Consider the following 21202-nt stretch of genomic DNA (forward strand, 5'->3'; position numbering starts at 1 on the left):
CGTGTGTGCGTGCGTCGCCGCGCGCTCAGGTGCGCACGCGCCGCTGGTCCAGCCTCTCTCTTTCTCAGTCAGGGAGCTCCAGCTTCTCTGTACACACACACACACACACACACACAGACAACCCCGGATCCGGGAGCCGCTCCAGTCCCCCTTTACTGCGAACACCGGAACGCAGAGAAGAAATATCAGCCCGGCGAGGAAAGCTTGGAGCAGCTCGGCCAAGCGGTGCTGCTGTTACCGGAGAGGATATTCACTTTGTAGCCGCGCTTTGACTCTATAAACTCCGGCATCTTTTTTGCCGGACGGAAACTAATCAGAGTTGGACGTTTTCTTTCTTTTTTGAGGTGAGTTTCTGAGTCAAGCTTTTGTTTTCTTCCTGCCTCACACTTCCTGATAAGTAGGAAATAACTTGCTTGTGTTTTTATCCCCGTGGAAGTTAGCCGTCTGTTCCTGACTATCATTTGCATTTTTTTTTCTCCATTATCACCACCCTAAACCTAACAGCCTGTATTGTCTACATGCATGTCCTCCTCCTTCCTCCTCTTCCTCCTCCTCCTCCTCCTCCTCCTAATGAGAGAACAGATGTGACAGCTGCCAGCTGATCAATACAGCTCATTTCCTGTTGAATCCAGGCAGCCTGGCTCAGCAAACAGTGCCAACTCAAGGGACAGGGCTGCACCACCTATTCACCATATTGGCTTCTGTTTGTTTTACTGGAGATAATGGCGCCCCATTGTGCCATAAAGCAGCTCTCATCTAGTCTGCAGCTCAGTAAAACGTCCCGTCATCTGCGCTGCGAGGAGGATGGCTCTCAGTGGTGGTGTGGCAGGTGCTGGTGTGAGACTCAAAAGTCTGGGCAGCCTGTTTTTGTTTTGTTTTTTTTAAAGAGATGCTGCTGTTGCTTCATTGTTGTTGCGTCTGAGTGCATGCACTCGCTTGAAAACACACAAGTGAAATCCCTCTTTAAAACCGTTATCAGAAAGGTGGTATTTCATCTGTGTTATCGTTGTTTAGCTGTTAAAACCGCTGACTAAAGTCGAGAAAATAACAGGAAATTATTGTTCAAACTGAACACCTCCTGTCACGATAGAGTTCAGCTCAAGGCTGCTGTGCTAGAGTTCACTCACAGCCACTAGTGTGCCTAATAAACTGGCAAGCGTTTAAGTGTGCATCTCCAGGGAAGGGAACTTGAGACCGCAGAATTAGGCAACATCACCACAACCGGCAAACCCTTTGTTGTATCTGTGACACGTCTGTAGCGATAAAGAAAAGAAAAGGGGAAGTCAATTTAAGAAAATTCAAGAAAAGTCAACACGAGGCCTTTTTTTTTTTTTGCCTACAGCCATCCTGAGCTGCTCAGTAAACACGGGCGGCATGTGACCGGGTTTACCTCCTGGCCCCGAGCTGAGCCGAGTGGAAATAAGAAAGCGGTGTGACGTTAGGGCGTGTGAGTCGACGCTACGTTGACCCCCCGAGAACTTTTCGCATGGGGCATCATGTGGTTTGGGAGTTGCTAATGTTCTCGGGAGATTAGGGCAGACTTGCTTGAGAGCACGGGGCTTTAATGTGGTGGTAGGTGGGAAGCAGTGTTCAGGGCGTTGAGGGGAGTTTCTCTTTGAGTGATCGAAGTTGCGAAAGAGCGCTGTGGTGTGTTGACGGAGATGGTAAGCAGTTTTATTGCGACATGTAAAGTGTGAATGAGAGTGTATTTTTAGAGCAGCAGCAAAAAACACAGGCCAGGGTTAGGGCTAGGGCTGGGGTTAGCTCAGAGTTGCAAGTCATGGATTCGACTGCAGCCGTGCACCCAACCAAGCTATCAATGCACAAGTATTTGTCCTCACATGCCCTGCAGTGTAATTATTGCAAAAATAAACATGTAGGCACTGAGCGATTTAGCCAGGTCTCTTCTTTTATTCCTCAACAACGATCCATCCCCTCTTTCTTCCATTGCCCTCGGCGGTAGTGTGATCGATCACGCCATCCCAGCTCTGGAGACCTCCGTCTGCCGCGGTTAAAAGCCGAGCGGGGCGGCGGACTCCCTGCTTCGACCGCTAATGGGTCTCGCAGCTGAGTCCCGGTCTGGTCTCCACGGAGACGAGAGAGAGAGAGGGGCGTTGCCGATCTGCACCGATTGATCAGCTTTGTGTTTGAAGGGGTAGACGGGGTCAGCTCCCTCCTCCTCCTCCTCCTCCTCCTCCTCCTTCCACCGTTTGACTGATAGTACAAGGCTTAAAAGGCAGGTAATCCCACACCTGCCCCCAGGAGAGATTACGCTGAGGTTAATGGTTGTAGTGAAGCGGCCTGAACAGATGGCTTTCTTTTCCATAATTTAAGCACACACTGAGCAGTCAGTATTTTTGGAAAATCTCTTAGTGGTATCAAAAACAGAATCAGTAAGTGGATCAGTTTTGACTCGCGTTTGTCCGAAGTATTGAGCGCTAGTGGTCGAAATCTCCACCTTCGATGCACCAAAACATGAACAGCAACAACATCTGTACCTCTTTTCAAAGCATAACAGGCCAATTCATACAGATTCTCATCAATATGAGTGATTTAATTATCCACTGAGCAAATGAAATGCTCCTCTAATGTGAATATACGCAGCCTTTCTCAATTAAATACCAATATAAACTGATTTTTGTTTTGCTTTTGGACTATTGAAAGGTTAGAAATATTAAGTCGGACTGTTTTGGAGGGTCTGTTGTAGGTCCAAATGATAAGCATGCAAGGTTAATTGGGGAATCTGAATTGGCTGTAGCTTCACATCTGAGTGTGAATGGTTGTTAGCCCCGTGGCAAACCGGCAACTTGTCCAGTGTGCATCCGATCTCTTGCCAGTTGACGGCTACGATTGGCGACCTTTTAGAGGATACGGTGATGGATGGACGCAGTCGGCCGTTGGGTCCTGGTGTACCATCATGCGCCTATGGAAATTGCTTTTATGCCCCTAGTTTCTGCATAATGGAGATTGATCCGAAGGTCCCTCTTCCACAGAAGGGATAGGATGTACCTAACCAGTCCAAGAGGAATGAAGCCTTAGTGCCAGGCAGTGACCCTTCGCTCAGGGTCAGGGTTTCTCCCGCCGACAATTCGACACGAAGCTCTTCTGGAAGATTTTATAGAGCAGTTCAGCTGATTAAGAAAATAAACCGCCATAACGCTATAATTCCCTTTTTCTCCCCCCCAACCCTCCAGATGGCATCGAACGACTCGCGGCTCCAGCAGCAGCCCACGCCGAAGGATGCGGCCGACCAGAACTTCGACTACATGTTCAAGCTGCTGATCATCGGCAACAGCAGCGTGGGGAAGACCTCGTTTCTCTTCCGCTACGCAGACGACTCCTTCACCTCTGCGTTCGTCAGCACCGTGGGCATCGACTTCAAGGTCAAGACGGTCTTCCGCAACGACAAGAGGATCAAGCTGCAGATCTGGGTGAGTGGATTAAAGACACAATACACTGGATTTACAATCAGACCATTGATTGTAACAGGCAAACAGAAAGCATGAACAACAGGTTTTGTCTTTAAACTTTAAACTTTAGAGACGCTATTTCTACACTAGCAAAGACAAACAGGTTGGTGACATGGGAAAGTTATATTATTTGAAATGGCCGTTGGCAACTGGCACAGTTATTCCATCTGCAAAGATAGGAGGCTTGAACTCGAACTGTAGGTTGTGCAAGTTAAACCTGTAAACTGTGCAAGTGTTGGTGATTTCCTCATGTTTTCACACTCATTCCTACTTCCTTCTCAGATCTGGAATCTGTGCTCACACTAACGTGTAAAGGGGAGCAATCAACCTGATTAAAGGGACTTGATTCATGTTTAAGAGTTGATGTTAAAAAGCCTACTTGGGGGTTTAAGCTAAAGATATAATGAGAAGCTATTAGTATTTGCCTTTGAGTATGCCTCAAGGGCAGGTTGTTGCCTCAAAGATGCCTTAAAAGTTGAACTAATCTAAACTTTGAGGCAACAACCACTTGGAGTGACGCATCCCAAACGTTTACTGCACGAAAACATAATTTGGTTCTCGCCACTAAATTCACTGATAGCGGATACCGGGCTTGGCGCGTCGGTTGAACCCAAATGTAATGGCGGTATGGTTGTTGATGGAATTTTCTTTTTCTTTGCGCTGCTGACAGGAAGAGCTAGGGTTTGGCAAACTGCAGAGTCACAGAGTCTACCTCAAGGAAACGTTGCCACCACCAGATTAACCACGCAGATAGCGAGGCTTTGAGAAGCGTCGGGTGTTTTAGCAGTGATGGCAAGAAGACCTAGCTCTCGGCAATCCATAATGTACTGCTTTGTTCTAAAAACTGTACAAGGCCTTTTCTTGACTTCTTCCATACACTTGCGATATTTTAAGGTTCTGCTCGTTTCACTTGGACAAATATACGTACGTCCACTACCAACCAAATGTCAGCTACAAGGTGATGGATGACGAGGAAATTTCTTTATATTTGGACAAGGCTTTACTGAGTGTTAGAGGAGGAGTACTTCTCATACGTCTACCTAAGAAATATTAATTCACCATCAACAAATTAGGGTTATCTTTGGGTTGTTCCAGAGCAACATGTCTCAATAAGAAACCTGCACCTTGGCGTCATCTGCAGGGCCTTCATATTGTCCTATGAGGTGTATCCTTGATCAGCTTCCACCGGTCCTTATAGTGCACTCCAAATCCTATTGCTATACGTCGTTAAAGTTGTTCAAACAAGATGATTCATTTGAGCCAACAATCTGGGAGCCACTGTACGATGCACAAACAGTGACCAAAAATGAATCAGCGGCCAGCGAGGAGCCCACGCCAAAGCACACAACTCACCGGCCTCTCGTAAATGACAAGAAGTGCTGGCGGCGTGTGATACTCTAGTAGCTGAAAATGAATTAACCGCGATGATTGTAGGATATTAGAGACTATTGTGGCTGGTTTGCTTTCTGAGAAGGTCAATGCCAGGAAAGGACAGCCTTGATGGAACCACCGACGTCGGGTGACAAAGCAACCTGGTATTTCCTAAGCTCAGGAAGCGGAGGAAGTCCCCTATCAGCCGTCTGACTTATGAAGATATACTGCAGCGCAAGCGGAGCAGTGTGTTCAAAGGGTGTGGGAGCTGCAGAGGATACAAGGTCTTGATACGAGCCCTTCTCTACGTGGCGTTAACAATCAACTCTGCAATGGCCCCGGCTGTTAAAATCATGTCAGCCACCGTCCGAGAGAGATTTAACCAGATCCTCAGACGGAGAGGAGAGCATTGTTGACGAGCCCACTCCACCAGCTGCCGGCCTCGCTTTGTGCGTTGTGGAAACAAGCTAGCCTGATAACACGCCACATGGCCCCCTTTAGCACGGTGAACACACAAGAGCATATGTACAATGTGTTCACGCCGTGCACACATATTGTTTAAATCCCCTCCTTTATTTTTTTTTGTGTCATGGAAATATGTTTCTGATCTTTAAGCAAACACACACCCTTCGCACACTTAGCATAAACACGTCCACACGTATGTTGTCTCACGAGCGGTGTCCCGGGGGACGACATCCTGTGTGCGCCGCCGCAGCTTTTGTATACGCAGGTGACGCGTGTTTAAAGACCGGGGTCTTGAGAGTCTTCGGCCGTGCAGAAATCCTGATTCGAACTCCTCCACGTCTTTCATCACGCGCACACCAGGGAGCAGCTTTGTGTTTACCGGTAAAGGTTGATTGTAGCAACCCCGGAGACTGTCTGTTTGGTTAGTTCTCCCATTACGCTGCCAAATATTTGATCATCTCTGCGTGGATGAGATAAAGATGGACCTGGAATGTTTCGGTTTGCACTTGGACAGAAATAACCTGCGTCAGGAATCGGGAGTCTAGGGAAAGATTGAAGAGTAAAGCCGCCGTCTCAGATGGGGAGGATTTACGCGGCAGACGGTCCGTTTTGTGAAGTGAGAAGGATGATTCGGGCCGATCACCCTGCGCCAGTCCTGGCTGTAATGGAACATTCATAACCCTCAATGGCCTCTGGTTACCTGGACAACCCACCCCTCCTCCTCCTCCTCCTCCTCCACTTTGAAATGAGGAAAACATCAGACAAACACCGAAACACACACACACTCACAAAGGCCTCTAATGCAAATGAAGGTCTCGGACAGGTTACCAAGTAACCATGAGAGTTACTAGACCAACTCTACTACTACCCGTCTGATCTTTTTGCTTTGATGATCCATGAAACTAAACCGAGCCCTTGACTGTGTTATCGCCGGCCATGTCCATTTAATTAGAATTACAATTAGCTTCCAGGTCTTAGTCTCAGTATTGCTCACTGCACAGCGGCCACATCATCTCTGACTCCGAGGGGCTTACGTTTCTGTTATTTGCTGCAATCTGAGACGAGCCAGAAGTCCCAGTTTCATGAGAAATGATTGTGGCTGTCCTATTTGCTAAGGGATGTCTCGATCAAGTTTTTTTTTTTTTGTTGCACTGATCTGATCCAGATCTTTTAATATTCGCTATCAGCTGATACGAGTCCGGAACATTTCCTCCCTTGGAGATTTATAAAGGCTTTTCATAGCTTCTCCTAGATCACGTGTGCACCATGCAACAGGATTAAGTCCAATAAATAAGTTATTGTAGTGTGGAGAGGGTAGCTCGTTCCTCGGCTCCAGAAATGTTCTGGTCGTCCAACGCCATGAACTCCCTAACCCTCTCTCTTTGACACTGTCTCCAGGAAACTTTTCTCTTCTTTTAAACGCAGCGTTCATAATTTGTTGTTGTTATTTCAGTGCAGACTCGCCGTGTTTTACTTATTTATTTATTTTCTTGGTGGCGAATAAAGGTGGTAGTATTGAATGTTGAATGACGATCTCCTACTACCACCTCAACAAGCATCCACATTGCATAATTTTCAAATTTTCTGTCTGACTGACTTCATTTTCCAGAATAAAGTTCTTCCACACGTCATGTTTTGTCACGTGATGTTGGTTCTTCTTCTTCTTCTTCAATATTGGCAGCTTTGACCCTAGCCAACTGCCACTGAAGAAGAAGAAGATGCTTTTTTGACGCTACAAGGATTTTATGGCTTATGGCAGCCCTCAAAAAAATAACTACAAAAGGCTTGGCCGAATCTCGTACCCATCCGATCATTTTAAAAACTCCTCAGTCCCTACTATTTGCCGTCTTCTGGTGCATTTTGTCAGGTGGAAAAGTGGCATTTTGTTGAAGACAAAGGAGAAAAATAATGAAGGGTTCACAGCTCTGTCCTACGCAGGAACGTTTTATTACCTACTACAAATTAAACCAAAACAAATTACATATAAACACGACTCCTGTATTATTGGAAATAGTTTTTAGTAAAGCACAAAGTCAGAGAGAAAACTAAACAGTTTATCTACCCAGTAATACCACTGATCATCTTAGCCCAGATGTTCAAAATCCAGAGCCTGAGTAGTGCAAACTGTTTATATGAAGTTGACATGAAGTGTGTAGGAAAAACTGTGGAGAATGTAATCAGAAAATATGATTTTTAAAAAGTCAGCCACACGTTAAGAGTTTTCCTAGTTTAAAGGAACTAAAACAGAACCCACTTGTATGTAATGAACATCAAACATCCAGTTTAAAGTGTCAGTGACATGCATGTATGGGGATTGATCTGTGTGACAAGTTTTTGGGGAGTGAATTTTATTTGAAAATGCTTAATGTTAGAGAAACTAAACCTAACCGCAACCTAGAAATTCTCAATCAGAGTTCAGAGTAGCACTCATATCTGATCTTACAAGTAGCAAGGGAGTACAAGGGCAAACAAAAGAGGGAGCGCTACAACCAACGTAGTGACTAAACAGCTCAAGTAATTACTTGTCAAAGGCGAAATCATGTCAAACGCGCATCAGACAGGTTTGTTGGACTAAATTAGACCGGATCATTAAAGTAGATCACTGACTCTAATGTCAAACTGATTACTACTGCGGTAAAAACACACATAATGCCTCCTTCTGGTTTAAAATCATGCATTGAACAGTCACAGAAGGGTTAATTCTTTAGTTTTGTTGTTGTCTTGTGCAGCTTTTTAATGAATGTTAAGTGTGTGGAGCATAGTTTGAATAATGTGTGTCTGCAAACGCAGGATACAGCAGGACAAGAGCGCTACCGCACCATCACCACCGCCTACTACAGAGGAGCCATGGGCTTCCTGCTCATGTACGATATCAGCAATCAGGACTCCTTCAGCGCAGTTCAGGACTGGTGAGTCGGAACGTGTTGGGAAAGGTTGAACGCCTGGAGGTTATGTTTGTTTTTGTTTTTTTTGGCCTGGTTTGTCATTTTGTGAGTCGACTGGAAAGTGTGAGGGAGGAGGTATTTTGGTGTGATAGCCCCACCATGTGGTCAGTTATGAGGAGGCCATGCTCATTTCTTTCTGCACACATTTCTGCCTTTTGTAGCTTTACGCAAAGCTTTATCAACATTGCCGTCTATGTTTCCCAAAGATTTTAGACACCACATTATGCCAAATTAATGCATAATGCGGTTCTTACTTCCAGGGCGACGCAGATCAAGACGTACTCGTGGGACAACGCTCAGGTGATCCTGGTTGGCAACAAGTGTGACCTGGAAGACGACAGGCTCATACCCACGGAGGATGGCCAGCGCCTGGCAGAGGACCTAGGTAAAGTCAAGTTGACACTGACTACGTACTCTCTCTAAAACACAGTAGAAAGTAATGCTCTGCAACAATGAAATCTATATTCTTGACGTGAATACATATACTGAGCACAGACAACTCATGTGCTACATACTGTGTGCTGCAAGTATGTATAGCCTGTATAAAAACAGGCAGCAAGTCATCACCATCAATAAAAATGCAGTATTTCTCTGAAGCCTTCTCCGTGCACTGCAGCTAAAGGTCTAATAACTTTAACAAATTGTTGATGTGCTGCCTCCTTCTTTCTGTTACTGCATTGACAGCTGTTGAGAGGATGTGGACCATTCCTCTGCTAGCGTTAGCGTTAGCCTTTCCATATGCATTGCAGTAGTACTTTAGTTGTATTTCTACAAACTTGATGAGCCTCTGCTAGTTTGCTGCAACGACCCGCTGGGCTCCTTGTCTTCTTCTTGGAGGCGTCCATGTCAGCTAATCTGTACCGCCACCATTAGCTTTGACAGTGTTAGCTCCTGGGTGACGTCCGTTTTTTTCGTGTGCTTACTTGTCAATTGAAATCACATTCAGCTCCGTCTGTGCGTCTCAGGTTTCCAGTTCTTCGAGGCCAGCGCCAAGGACAACATCAACGTCAAGCAGGTGTTCGAGCGCCTGGTGGACGTCATCTGCGAGAAGATGAACGAGAGCATAGAAGGAGACCCTAACCTCATATCCAACCACAGGAACCAGGGCTTTAAAGACTCAGAACCAGAGAGCCACGGGGGCTGCGCTTGCTAAACCGTCCGCCTTCTTACCAAGTCTCCCAACACACACACAAACACACACACACACACACACACAATGAAGAACAACTTCCTCTCTGTGCCTCAAACATTTAAAGTGCCGCAACCTCTTCCACTCCCATCACTCGAGCCACGCTGAACTCTGCTTTGTCCACTCGGCAACCATCGCACAGCTAGCTGAGTTCATCTCCATCAGACCTTTCTAATCCACTGATGTGTGTTTTCTCTTCTCTTTTTGTCTCTTCATCATCATTTCTTCTGTGAGCTCATAATAATCCACTAAAACCTGCCCAGGTTTTCTGTCCACACATCATCCACCTTGACCGCTGCTGCCCCACTGATTCGTTGTGCTACGGATAGCGACAAGCTAACGATGCCACTAATGTTGGGATTACAAATAAACACCGGTTCTTCTGTCGTTCACTGTTGTGTTTGAGAGTCATACAGCGCACGTGCTTACGTCTGCACCCAAAGTACCCGGCACTTTTAGCCCCAGGAACTTTTTCTTAAAGAACTTTAAGCATCCTGTATACTGTTGGTTGTTTTCTGCGTTTCCGGGGCGATCTAAAGAACCGCAAAGTTTTAGCGACTTAGTCCGCTGACATGTGAAAAAGCAACAGTACACTTAATTTCTGCATGGACGTCTACAGCTGCATGCTGCACTCCAGTCCAGTAGGTGGCAGTAAAACATATAAATATACCAATAAAGGTAATTCCAGACAGACAGCTTGGAGGAGAGATGTGATTTACTGCTTTAAAAATGGTCTCATTCAGAGCTAGAAAAAGGAACGGATTTAAACAGTAGGCAAACTGAGCTTGACTGTGAGATATCATGCTACCAATAGTCAACGAATCAAATGTTCTTTGCTCCAAGTTCAACAGAAGTACTACCTCCCAAGCAAGGAGGTATTTCGGGGGGTAAAGTAATTTCCCAGGAACTTAATTTAGAGCCTGATTCCTGCCTCCAAAGTTTCTTGAAAGTTCCCGTGGTGGAAACACGTGTTGTCAGGTCAGCTCTACGCTTCTTCAGTAAACGGTAGACTCGACCGTTGAGAGAGAGGTGGCTGGAGCTATCGTTACCTGGGAGACGTTATATGAATGAATGAATGATTTTTGTGCAGCCCGCTCAAGCTCAAGGTTTGGGAGAAAGAAGTGTTTGCTTTCCTGTCGAGGGTTAAATACGCAGATACAGTACGTGTGAGGTAAATGCAGAGCTAGCTTAGCTTAGCTTAGCTTAGCTAAGGGGCAGACTTTTTTTAGTGCTGTCTCCTGTTCCCTTCTCTGGTGAAGGCTTCATGTTCCCTGTACGCGACAGTCTCATCTAAACTAACAAACATCAAACCATTCCTTTAACTCCACTCTTTCTCTGCTGGTAAACCTCAACCTCTTTTGTCCTGCCCCACACACACACACACACACCTGCTTTCGCCATGATACCAACACACACACACACACTCTGCTCTCCTGGCTGCAGCATGGCTAAACAGACGGCATTACAAACCTGCTGTGCTTAATAACTGAGTATTTACAGAAGTTGGTAAATGATCTTTTTGTTGTTGTTGTTCGTAACTGACATGACGCTTGTTTTGGGGAAGTAAGTGTGTGTGTGTGTTAGAAAGGGATTAACACTGATCTCAGAGAATAAGTCGGGGCCACAGCCGTGCGACTATCAGGGGGAGGGTTGCTTTATTCCTCACTGCTGTAATATTTGTCCTTTTTTTTCGCTCATCGAGGTGAATAAAATTAGGTTTTACATTCCGTCGACGTGTTTGTACGTTAAATTGCTTCGACGTGACAGTACTGGACCGTTCATTCATTCATTCATTTTCTGTAACCGCTTGTCCTGTGAAGGGTCAGCAGGGGGGAGCCTCTCCCGGCTGTTGCTACTGGGGCGAGAGACGGGGTACGCACCTGGACAGGTCTCCAGTCTATCTCAAGGCTAACACAGAGAGACAGACAACCATTCACACTCACATCTACGGCCAATTTAGAATCACCAATGAACCCAACGAGCATGTGTTTGGACGGTGGGAGGAAGCCGGAGCACTCGGAGTGGCCTTCATTGTCGACGTGCCGGCTGCTGACTGTCGGTTATTATCAACTGTAGCCTCTGTGCCACGATAGCGTCCCCACGTTGGTCACAGCTAGTGGTCAGCCCACTCCCTGCCATTGTACGGGCCCGTGGTCAGTTATCTCCCCTGTCAGCGCGCGCTGCTCCGTAGCGATACACTTTCACTGATGATCAGATAACCGATGCTATCGTCCGCGCAACGCTGGGCTTTGATGCGGGGGGCTCTAACACAAGGGTGTGCGGCGCGGGGACCCATAACACTACTTGTATTGCATCGTCTGTGTCCATTTTGTCAAATATGTGCAATTTTTAGAAACTCCAAGCAAGTCTTTCTTCCTTTGTCTTCATGTGTTTCGTTCCTTTAACGTTCAGGCTCCGAATGTGTTGGATGGAAGCAGGTGTACCTTAAAAAAAACAACTACTGTCACTGTCTTGAAATGTGTGTATGAAAATAAAGAGTGAATTCCTTGGACAAAACGGCGCCCTCATTCACTGTGTAGGTCTCCCCTGTTGCTTCCAAAACAGTTGTGACTCATCAGAGAATGGACATGGGCCTTCTGAGGGTGTCCTGTGGTGTCTGGCAACTGGGGGGGGGGGGGCTTTGAGGGTCGGGGTCTCTGTGGATCATCCCACAGATACTTGATCAGTTTGGGATCTAGTGAATTTGGAGGCCAGGTCAACACCTTGTGCTGTTCTTCGGGGATTTCGAGAAGACAGGGTGGGATGACTTCGTATAATTTACTGTAGGGACAATAAAACTGAAACCGTTTGGATAAAATTGACAGAAATATATGTAAATGTTTAATAATTGTTTAGAAATGTGCGTTTCTGAAGCAAATAATTGAAAATAATCTACTTTTCAGCCGCAGTAACTAACTAGACTTTCATATCTGAGACAACTATGGTAAAATGCCCTCGGCTGATCATAATATGTTAGTCCACATGGTTCCCTCACACTTGTTGCCGCTTCATTTTGACCTCCTCAGCCTCCATGCTGCTGAAAGAGGTGCCAGAAAACCCCCAAGTGCTTTGCAGAAGGCAGGAACGACTTCACTCGCTTCTGGGAGGAAGATGAGGAGAGGGCTGGTTCTGTGGAGCAGTACTCCTTCACATACGCCTATCAGTAAGTTAATAACAGAGTATGTGGCATAAAACCCAGTCATAGTTGGCTCTTCCGTTTTCCGTTTGCGATCGAGACGCTACTCATGAGTTATTTCAAGTGCTATTCACGAATTATTTTGAGGAACTGAAAATGCATTTCGCAACCTTCAATGAATTTAAAGTCAATGCAGATACAGTGAAAGTCGAGCTGATGCAATAAAAGAACAACTTTTCCCAACTCGGGTGAGGTGGCTTCATGTAACGACAATCAAACATCATCTTTCAATCCTTTGTTTTGGATTCACTACCTGCAAAGGTTGTGACTCATCAGAGAATGGACATGGGCCTACTGAGGGTGTCCTGTGGTGTCTGGCAACTGGGGGGGGGGGGGGGGGGGGGGTGCTTTGAGGGGAGGGTCCTCTGTGGATCATCCCACAGATACTTGATCAGTTTGGGATCTAGTGAATTTGGAGGCCAGGTCAACACCTTGTGATGTTCTTCATGTTTTTTTGAGTTGTTCCTAAACTGTTTTTGTGGCTGCATCCTGCTGGGGATGGCTGCTGCCATCAAGGAGTGTCATTGCTATGGGGTGGGGGTCCCTGGTCTGGTCTGGGTGGGTGCTACATGTCTAAGTAACATCCACACCAATGAATGCCAAAAGTTTCCCCTGCATAACAATGAATTGTCACAAGATGGTCAGTGTTATTCACTTCTCCTGCCAGTGGTTTTAATGTTGTGGCTGATCGGTGTATGGTAAAAGCTGAAGCATGCACACACGGTTAGGTCTTTTGTCGCCATGGCAGCATCTCAAGTGTGATTTATGATCATACATCCGTTTTTTTTTCTTTGTTTTTTTCACGTTTTATCTGAAGAACCAGAAAAACCGCACTCTGCCACAACAATACAGGTTTCCTCATCCTCTCCTTCCTGCCACCACAGACGGTAAGACACAGCTACCTTCTGTGCAGGGCCTCCACTTCCTCACAAAACTGTCTCAAAGGACCGTGGGGGGGTTGAATTGCGCAAAGCTGGTTTATTATCTGCAGCTTGAATGCGTGCGGTCCCGTGTCCACGCCAGGGGTCAGGCCGTCCTCCTCCCGTTTGTACGTGATGCAAAGACGCGCTGAATTGCATTCAAACTGACGGGGATGGGCCCGAGGGTACCTTATCATGGGTGAAGACGCGGGGTCGTCTGCAGCTCTGATAATGCTGGTCAAACGAAGAAAACATGCGTGTGCGGCGAGCAGATAAGAAACCGTTTGGGTCTGCTGCCTGCAGAGTGAGGAATCCGCGGTTTCCGGACACGTGCAGGTATTTTAAAGAGCTTTGTTCTAAGAAAAATACGCCAGCTCCTCAAAATCAATCAATGAATCAGCAATTCAATCAACCAATTAGATGTAGTTTGATTCATTGACTATTTATCTAGATATCTATTGATCCGTGTGCGTATTTACGCACGCCAACTTGGATCACTTTCTCAGTCGCCACAAACAAATTGTAAACATCAATGAGCTCGTGATTCCCGCCCATCAACTAGTGAGTAAAACGTTTTGTAAGATCTTTTCGCTCCACCTCTTCTTCACTCACTTTTAGGAGAACGTAAACAGATCGACCGTGCGCACCTTATCGCTCCCAAGCAGGCGCGTAACCGCGTTGCGCCATCCGCGGTATCAGAACAAAAAAACAAGCGTCACCCAGAGGGAGAGCGTGTTTTTTTTTCCCTCTTCATTATTATTTCGGTGTGTTGAGCTCCAGCGATGCAGGTGGAGGACGGAGAGCCGCAGTCTTTGTGTTCACGGAGAAGACAAAAGGATGACATGTGATCACCTGAGCCGACTGTTGGCACTCTACCTGATCTTCTGCGCCACGCGAACGCTTTCCATCGTCCAAGGCGCACGGGATTTCGAGAAGAAAGGTGGGGTGACTTACTATAATTTGTAGGGACAATAAAACTGAAACCTTTTGGGTAAAATTGACAGAAATAATATGTAAATGTTTAATAATTGTTTAGAAATGTGCGTTTCTGAAGCGAATAATTGAAAATAATCTACTTTTCGGCTGCAGTAACTAACTAGACTTTCATGTCTGACACAACTATGCTAAAATGCCTCCGGCTGATCATAATATGTTAGTCCACATGGTTCCCTCACACTTGTTGCCGCTTCATTTTGACCTCCTCAGCCTCCATGCTGCTGAAAGAGGTGCCAGAAAACCCCAAGTGCTTTGCAGAAGGCAGGAACGACTTCACTTGCTTCTGGGAGGAAGATGAGGAGAGGGCTGGTTCTGTGGAGCAGTACTCCTTCACATACACCTATCAGTAAGTTAATAACAGAGTATGTGGCGTAAAACCCAGTCATAGTTGGCTCTTCCGTTTTCCGTTTGCGACTGAGACGCTACACGTGAGTTATTTCAAGTGTGATTTACAAATTATTTTAAGGAACTGAAAATGCATTTCGCAACCTACAATGAATTTAAAGTCAATGCAGATGCAGTTAATGTCGTACAATCCAGAGCTGATGCAATAAAAGAACAACTTTTCTCAACTCCGTCTTCCTCCGCCCTGAGCAGAAATGAAAACAGCAGCAGGTGCCCGCTCCGAGTCATCCCTGCAGCGGGCGGGAAAAGGCTGTTCATCTGCCACCTGAACCGAACCAAGATGTTCGTCCAGATGGACATCCAAGTTCACCGTGAGGGGGTCCTGGTCCACAACCGCAGCCTTCTCATCGAGCTCGTCTGTAAGGGACTTCATTGCCTTCAAATTCCACTAAAAGTAGTTCAGGTCACAAATTTAGACTTCATATTCACAACCAAGCACATGGGCCGTGGTTGAGGTGGCTTTTTGTAACGACAATCAAACATCATCTTTCAATCCTTTGTTTTGGATTCACTACCTGCAAAGGTTCTGTTATGGCCTCAAACCTCTCATTGGCGTTGTTTTCCGGCCCCAGAAGCCACCAAGAGCCTCTAAAAATCTGAATTTCCGCTAGTTGTGCAACTTCTGAACAGCAGACAGACACGTCTCAGGAGTTTATGGAAAGAAAAACAGAGCTACTGCCTTACAGCTACTAAGAAACTAATCTGTCTTAGGTGTATACACTTGTACCGAGGATTTAGAGTTATTGGAAACTCCAGAATTTCTTTCTAACAAGCGACGTTGTGTCTGTCTGTTCGACAGTTCTTCTGGACCCTCCTGCTAACGTGGCGGTGAGCACCACGGGTCAGCAAGGTCAGCTGAACGTCAGCTGGGTGCCACCTCCTCTGAAGTACATGGATGACAGCATGATGTACGAGGTCCTCTACGCTCCAGAGGACAGCCATGCCGGGCAGGTATGTATGTTTGTTAGCTTAACAATACGCTCTGGGTTGAATACAACCTTGATTGCAGGTTAGATGGCTACTCATGAACCTATTTTACAGTTCGAGGTGGCGCGAGCCTGTTCAGAAATGATCCTGAGAGGCCTGCAGTCAGGTACAAAGTACAAGGTGCAAGTCCGTGTAAAGATGGACGGGATGAGCTACAATGGCTTCTGGAGTGCCTGGAGTGACCCGGTGTTCATGGAAACTCTGCCCGCAGGTATTCGAACGCATCTACGCATAAATGCAAGGCTTTCTTAAAAGGAACCACGCATTCAAAGATGTAACACACTGATCATCCTGTGCCTCCTCCAGAACTTGACCCACTCATTGTATCCCTGACTCTCATCATCTCCTTCATCCTCCTTCTGCTGTGTGTTACCATGCTCCTCTCCTATCAAAGGTCAGTCACAGTCCCTGACTATCCTAAGAAAGATGGAAAAGAGAGTTCGGGTATTATATTCTCAGCATCTGTTCCCTTTTCAGGTTTCTTATCAAGAAGATTTGGCCAACTATTCCAACTCCCGACAAAAAATTTCAAGGTCTTTTTACTGTTTATGGTGGGGACTTCCAGGTAAGGACAAGACTAAAAGTCTTCCAGCCACGCCAGCTTCTCTGTGAAGCCTTACTCTTGACGCAAGGCTTTCTTTTCATTGCGTTTTTGTACAGGAGTGGTTAGGGCACACCAATGGAGGCCTGTGGTTGACCCCGGCGTTCATCTACTCTGAAGAATGCCCCTCGCCTCTGGAAGTACTCTCAGAACTCAGCCTTTGCCCCACGACGCCCTCTCCGCCTCTGCCGCCCAAGGCCTCTAAAGCTCCGACTGCTGTCAGAAAGGAGGACAAGGGAGCGAAGAAGGAGCCAGACGAGCAAGGGCTGTTGGAAAGGGGCGATTCGGCTATGACACATGGGTGGAGACCCATGCCACATGACCACTGGCTAATGGACCGCTTACGGGCGCACCCGGTCCCCTGCTCCCAGTGTTGTCTGCTGGAGTCTCAAGATGCCTACGTCACCCTCAGCGGCAACGACCACGTTGAAGACGAGCGCCCGGATGACAACCTCGAGGAAACCTTACCCCTTGAGGTGCTTTTTGCCTCCAGAAAGACAGTGTTGTGTGAATCTCACTCCGACTTGGGATCGGTGCAGCAAAGTTCAGGGTCGGGTCGCCTTTCGTCCCAGTCCAGCTTTGAATACCCAAACAGTGCCTGGATTTCCAAAGGCCCTGGATACACCTACATGGCGGTGGCAGACTCTGGGGTCTCTATGGATTACAGCCCCATGAGCAGAGTGGACGATTTGGGGAAAGTGGTCATCTATGCAAACGAGTACAAGAATGAGATCCCTGTTCATAGACGACCCTTCCTGACGAGACAGTACCCTGTCCACGATGAAGGCTGAAAGGGAGCTTAATGGACTGAGTCTTAAACCAGATTTTCACCTAAGGCTACATAACCCCTCACATACTGTTAAGAAAGGAACCTAGGAGCTTACCAAAAACCAAAGGGTAAGCTAAAGGACATATACGAAGAATTCTCCACTGGATGTACCTGATCTGTACAGGACACTACCACTACACACAAACGGCAGCTGTGACCCGTCCATTAATATCCTACCCTGCAGATCTGACCAGGAATTTGTGATTCAAGTTGAGGGAGTGAACTCTTGAGTGTTTCTACAGTAATGCGTTCATATCTGGGCTAAGCATCTACTTATTTTAAGCTTAAATGTAAGAATCGCTAGTTAAAATAAACAGTAGACTCTGAAATGACTGTTAACCCTTTTCCTCTGATACGTCTTAGTGTATGTGGTTGGTGAGATCATTCTTTACTATTATTATTATCAGCCAGCTCCAATAAAAGACTTACAAGTATCCAAAGCCTGATGTGTAGTAGCGTTCCTCTGTGCTACACACCAATTTATGAGTGCAGGGCCCAAACTTTTCTCTATAGACAGCTACATACTTCTACAAGTAGTGGCCGGAATACTTTTTTCTGGTCTGGGGTAAAATAATTTCATCAGATCAAAATGTTTAGGTCCTGGTCTGTGCAGTTAAAAGATGCTGAGAACCTCCCAGGGTTCCTAGTCCCTGGAGAAAGTTCCTGCAGCGGCAAATTGGCTTATGGCTGCGTCTACTATAAGAACATTAGTTTTGATGGTCCGTAAGCAAAAATTCTAAATAAATAAAATGATTTGACCTCATTATGGAGCTACACCTCTCATCCTGATTGACAATTCAGTGAATAGTGGTTGACGCATTAGGAAAAGACAGGAAGAATTGGAAGAGAGATCAACAAATTGTTGGGTTTTTGGTCTTTTGTGGAATTTGTGGATGATCAAAAATCTTTAACTCACTGTATTTGTATATATCATGTCTTTTTGTTGATGTTTTATCACTGCTGTTTCGTAGAAGAATCAAACCAACAAGTAGACGTCATTTCCCAAACATAGGATCCTGGAATAATTTAACTACCACTACTACTACTACTACTACTGTAGGCTGTGCAGGAAGGCTTTAAGGAAATATCTATTCTCGGGTAACTGTACTTGTTGGTAAGTTGCTTTCTTGTCATGTTTAAGAGTTTATTTTAGTCACTACTGCCATCTGAAGAGCGCATCGTGCATGACATTTCTATGCAAGACATTTAAATTGCCATACGTTTTATTCGTGTTTGCTTTGCTGGCTTAAGAAAACAAAATTAAATTGTAGTTAAACTTTGTTCATTTCTATTTTTGTACATATACATAAAAAAAACATAGTGTGAAAATTCCTACTATGCAACATATATTTTAAGGTAAAGTCTTAGTTTTATCACTCAAATGGTAACTTTCTATAGTTTATATCTGTTTTGATGTCTTTTATTTTCAGTAATAGTTCAAATAATATTCTAACAACATTTTCTATGCGTTTTATTTTCTATTTGTAAAACTCTCTGTGATATCAGTCCAATGTTTCACACACAATGTTTAAGAAAGACAAATATTCTATATAAAATGTACATTTATTTTAATATACAATATATATTTCAGCATTTCTTTCCCTTTTTAAGGCGGCTTTGCCTCGTTTTCAGGGTCCCTGAGTGAAAGTGTTCATGTAATTTTTCTGTGTAACATTCAACTTAAATGTTTGTCAAATCTTTAAGTCATTAAAAATTACAAATAATTAAACGTTGTGCGTGTAGAACTGTTGTGTTAACGGGTATCTGAGAGGGAGAACAGCATGTTCCAGTATTAGTGGTAAGGTTTAGTGAAAGACTGGTTATGACACATGACATTGTAACATAGAAGTTTCTATTAATGCTTCTATTAAGTCTTTTCAAACCAACTTAAACTCCATTAGACCGTCAGGAAAGATGAAGAGCAGCCACTCTTGGGTTCCACCTGGAGTGTCCTCACAGTCTTTGGCAGAAGAGCCCTCTGTGACTCCTCTCCCAGACAGGTAAATGTGCCACACCTCCTGTACTCCAGCTGCAGCAGCTTCATAGCCTCGGTCTTGATCTAGAGTGCAGCGAACTTGGAAATAGCGGTCGAGGACATCCAGGGTGGGATCAGTGGCAGAGGGATCTTTGCTGGTTTGCCCAGCGTCCGCCACTGACAAGAAGGAGGCAATGACGCGACAGGGGGCCGAGCTCGACCCCCGCCGCTCCAGGACTTGTGTGAGAAAGGCGGCTGTGTCGCACAGCAGGGCAGAGATGTGGGCAGCGCGGGACTGCTCTGCCGGGTAAAACCCACTCTGGCTGTTGTTTCCGGGAGCGTCCAGGAAGCCCTCCAGTCTGTCTACTATGATCAGTGAGGGAGGTGTGGGGGATGTGTTGGAGGGCTCGTGAAGTTCGGCCACCTGCTGGAGGAGCTCCTCCACTGTCCTGGGATAAGAAAACTTTATTTTCTTTAAAAACAAAAAAAAAAAAAAAAAGTAAGTTGACAGGGACACAATGAAGAGACCAGTGTCTATGAGGGCTGCAAGGACAGCAGCATTTTGATATACACTATATACTTTGTGAATATATATGTGATAGATAGATAGATATATGTACACACATATATACTTTGTGTATATATATGTGTGTGTATATAGCTATATATATAGATATATATACATGTGTTTGTGTGTATATATATATATATATATATATATATAGATAAATAAAACTCAGACTTTATTCTCATTCATATATAATAAATATATATATATGTGTGTTTGTATATTTTATATACGCATTGTGTATTTTTCTATATTTGTTGTATAATTTGTACATATACACATTGTATATATACTCTTGTGTTTTTAATATTCACTTTGTATATTTTTAATATACAGATTTCATTGTCATTCATATATATATATTTTATTTATATATATTTTTGTATATTTTATATATACTTTGTAACTTTGTACACCTGTTTTCTATATAGTTTTGTTTATTTTATATACACTGTTTATTTTTTAATATACAGACTTAGACTTTATTGTCATTCCTATATCTATATCTATATCTACATATATATATATATGTTGTGTTAAATATACACTGTTTACTATTATTATAAGACTTTATTGCCATATATATACACATATACACACACACACACACACATATATATATATACATATATATGAGCTTTGTATATTTTTATATATACTTTTGTATATTTTATATATACCTTTATACACTCTACCTCACTATTCCTCCTGTCTCTGTGTAATGTTGCTACACTGGATACCGAATATTTTAACTATTTTCCCTCCACAGAGGACCAGGAACTTTATACATTTATTCCCCTAAGTTCTGGGGAAATGGTTTGAATTCCATAACCTTTAGAAATATATATATATATTAAGGCAGAGTCTTAGTTTTATCACACTCAAATGGTAACCTACGACTATGGGCCACACAGTCTGAGCGTTGGTCGACTTCTACCTTGAGACTCTCTGGACTCAGGCTGGGGACACATCTCTGCAGACACACCGGGAGGCTCTGAATCTGTGTCCGGGTGAAGAACACCACCTTCATCCCCATCTCCGAGGCGGCTGTCACGGCCGCCAGCAGCAGCAGAGAGCGGCTGATGCTGTGGTCTCCGAGCACCAGGGCGCTGCCGCAGGCTGCAGCTGGCGGAGGACTGACAGTCAGCTCCTTCTTTAAACCCGTTTGGGGCAGAAAAGTCCTAAAAACAAGTGTCAAAATGTCCGCCATGTCTCATCCTCCAGTATTACACACCGTTATACAACTGTAGCTTCGGATAAGGACGTTTACGCTCTAGTTTCCCGC

The 21202-nt window shown here is 45.0% G+C and overlaps 3 protein-coding genes across 3 annotated transcripts; 2 read left to right on the forward strand and 1 right to left on the reverse strand.

Annotated features, from left to right (window-relative positions):
• The first annotated feature begins 51 nt into the window (after positions 1 to 51).
• On the forward strand, positions 52 to 11947 carry rab3db (RAB3D, member RAS oncogene family, b). The gene is made up of 5 exons (XM_084569955.1): positions 52 to 344; positions 3195 to 3431; positions 8097 to 8215; positions 8512 to 8636; positions 9217 to 11947. Exons 2-5 carry the CDS (start codon positions 3195 to 3197, stop codon positions 9402 to 9404), a joined length of 669 nt encoding a protein of 222 aa, XP_084426081.1. The 5' UTR covers positions 52 to 344; the 3' UTR covers positions 9405 to 11947.
• Positions 11948 to 13245: 1298 nt separating this feature from the next.
• On the forward strand, positions 13246 to 19055 carry epor (erythropoietin receptor). The gene is made up of 8 exons (XM_084570173.1): positions 13246 to 14496; positions 14763 to 14898; positions 15150 to 15316; positions 15757 to 15908; positions 15999 to 16155; positions 16251 to 16338; positions 16422 to 16509; positions 16605 to 19055. The coding sequence occupies exons 1-8, from the start codon at positions 14394 to 14396 to the stop codon at positions 17334 to 17336; spliced, it is 1623 nt and encodes a 540-aa protein (XP_084426299.1). The 5' UTR covers positions 13246 to 14393; the 3' UTR covers positions 17337 to 19055.
• Positions 19056 to 19229: 174 nt separating this feature from the next.
• Positions 19230 to 21183, reverse strand: swsap1 (SWIM-type zinc finger 7 associated protein 1). The gene is made up of 2 exons (XM_084570174.1): positions 20855 to 21183; positions 19230 to 19821 (listed from the first exon to the last, which is right to left on the reverse strand). Exons 1-2 carry the CDS (start codon positions 21125 to 21127, stop codon positions 19252 to 19254), a joined length of 843 nt encoding a protein of 280 aa, XP_084426300.1. The 5' UTR covers positions 21128 to 21183; the 3' UTR covers positions 19230 to 19251.
• Between the last annotated feature and the right edge of the window lie 19 nt (positions 21184 to 21202).

This window comes from Chelon labrosus (genome assembly GCF_963514085.1).
Source record: "Chelon labrosus genome assembly, chromosome: 21".
In the NCBI taxonomy this organism is placed as follows: domain Eukaryota; kingdom Metazoa; phylum Chordata; class Actinopteri; order Mugiliformes; family Mugilidae; genus Chelon; species Chelon labrosus.

What these genes read in the sequence shown, in the direction of transcription:
- rab3db (XM_084569955.1), top strand. Translation starts at nt 3,195, where the DNA reads ATGGCATCGAACGACTCGCGGCTCCAGCAGCAGCCCACGCCGAAGGAT. An exon ending in GGATCAAGCTGCAGATCTGG is followed by an intron (nt 3,432 to 8,096) that starts GTGAGTGGATTA and finishes CTGCAAACGCAG; the next exon opens with GATACAGCAGGACAAGAGCG. An exon ending in TTCAGCGCAGTTCAGGACTG is followed by an intron (nt 8,216 to 8,511) that starts GTGAGTCGGAAC and finishes TCTTACTTCCAG; the next exon opens with GGCGACGCAGATCAAGACGT.
- epor (XM_084570173.1), top strand. Translation starts at nt 14,394, where the DNA reads ATGACATGTGATCACCTGAGCCGACTGTTGGCACTCTACCTGATCTTC. An exon ending in CATGGAAACTCTGCCCGCAG is followed by an intron (nt 16,156 to 16,250) that starts GTATTCGAACGC and finishes TGCCTCCTCCAG; the next exon opens with AACTTGACCCACTCATTGTA. An exon ending in TTTATGGTGGGGACTTCCAG is followed by an intron (nt 16,510 to 16,604) that starts GTAAGGACAAGA and finishes GTTTTTGTACAG; the next exon opens with GAGTGGTTAGGGCACACCAA.
- swsap1 (XM_084570174.1), bottom strand. Translation starts at nt 21,127, where the DNA reads ATGGCGGACATTTTGACACTTGTTTTTAGGACTTTTCTGCCCCAAACG. An exon ending in TGAGTCCAGAGAGTCTCAAG is followed by an intron (nt 19,822 to 20,854) that starts GTAGAAGTCGAC and finishes TTGTTTTTAAAG; the next exon opens with AAAATAAAGTTTTCTTATCC.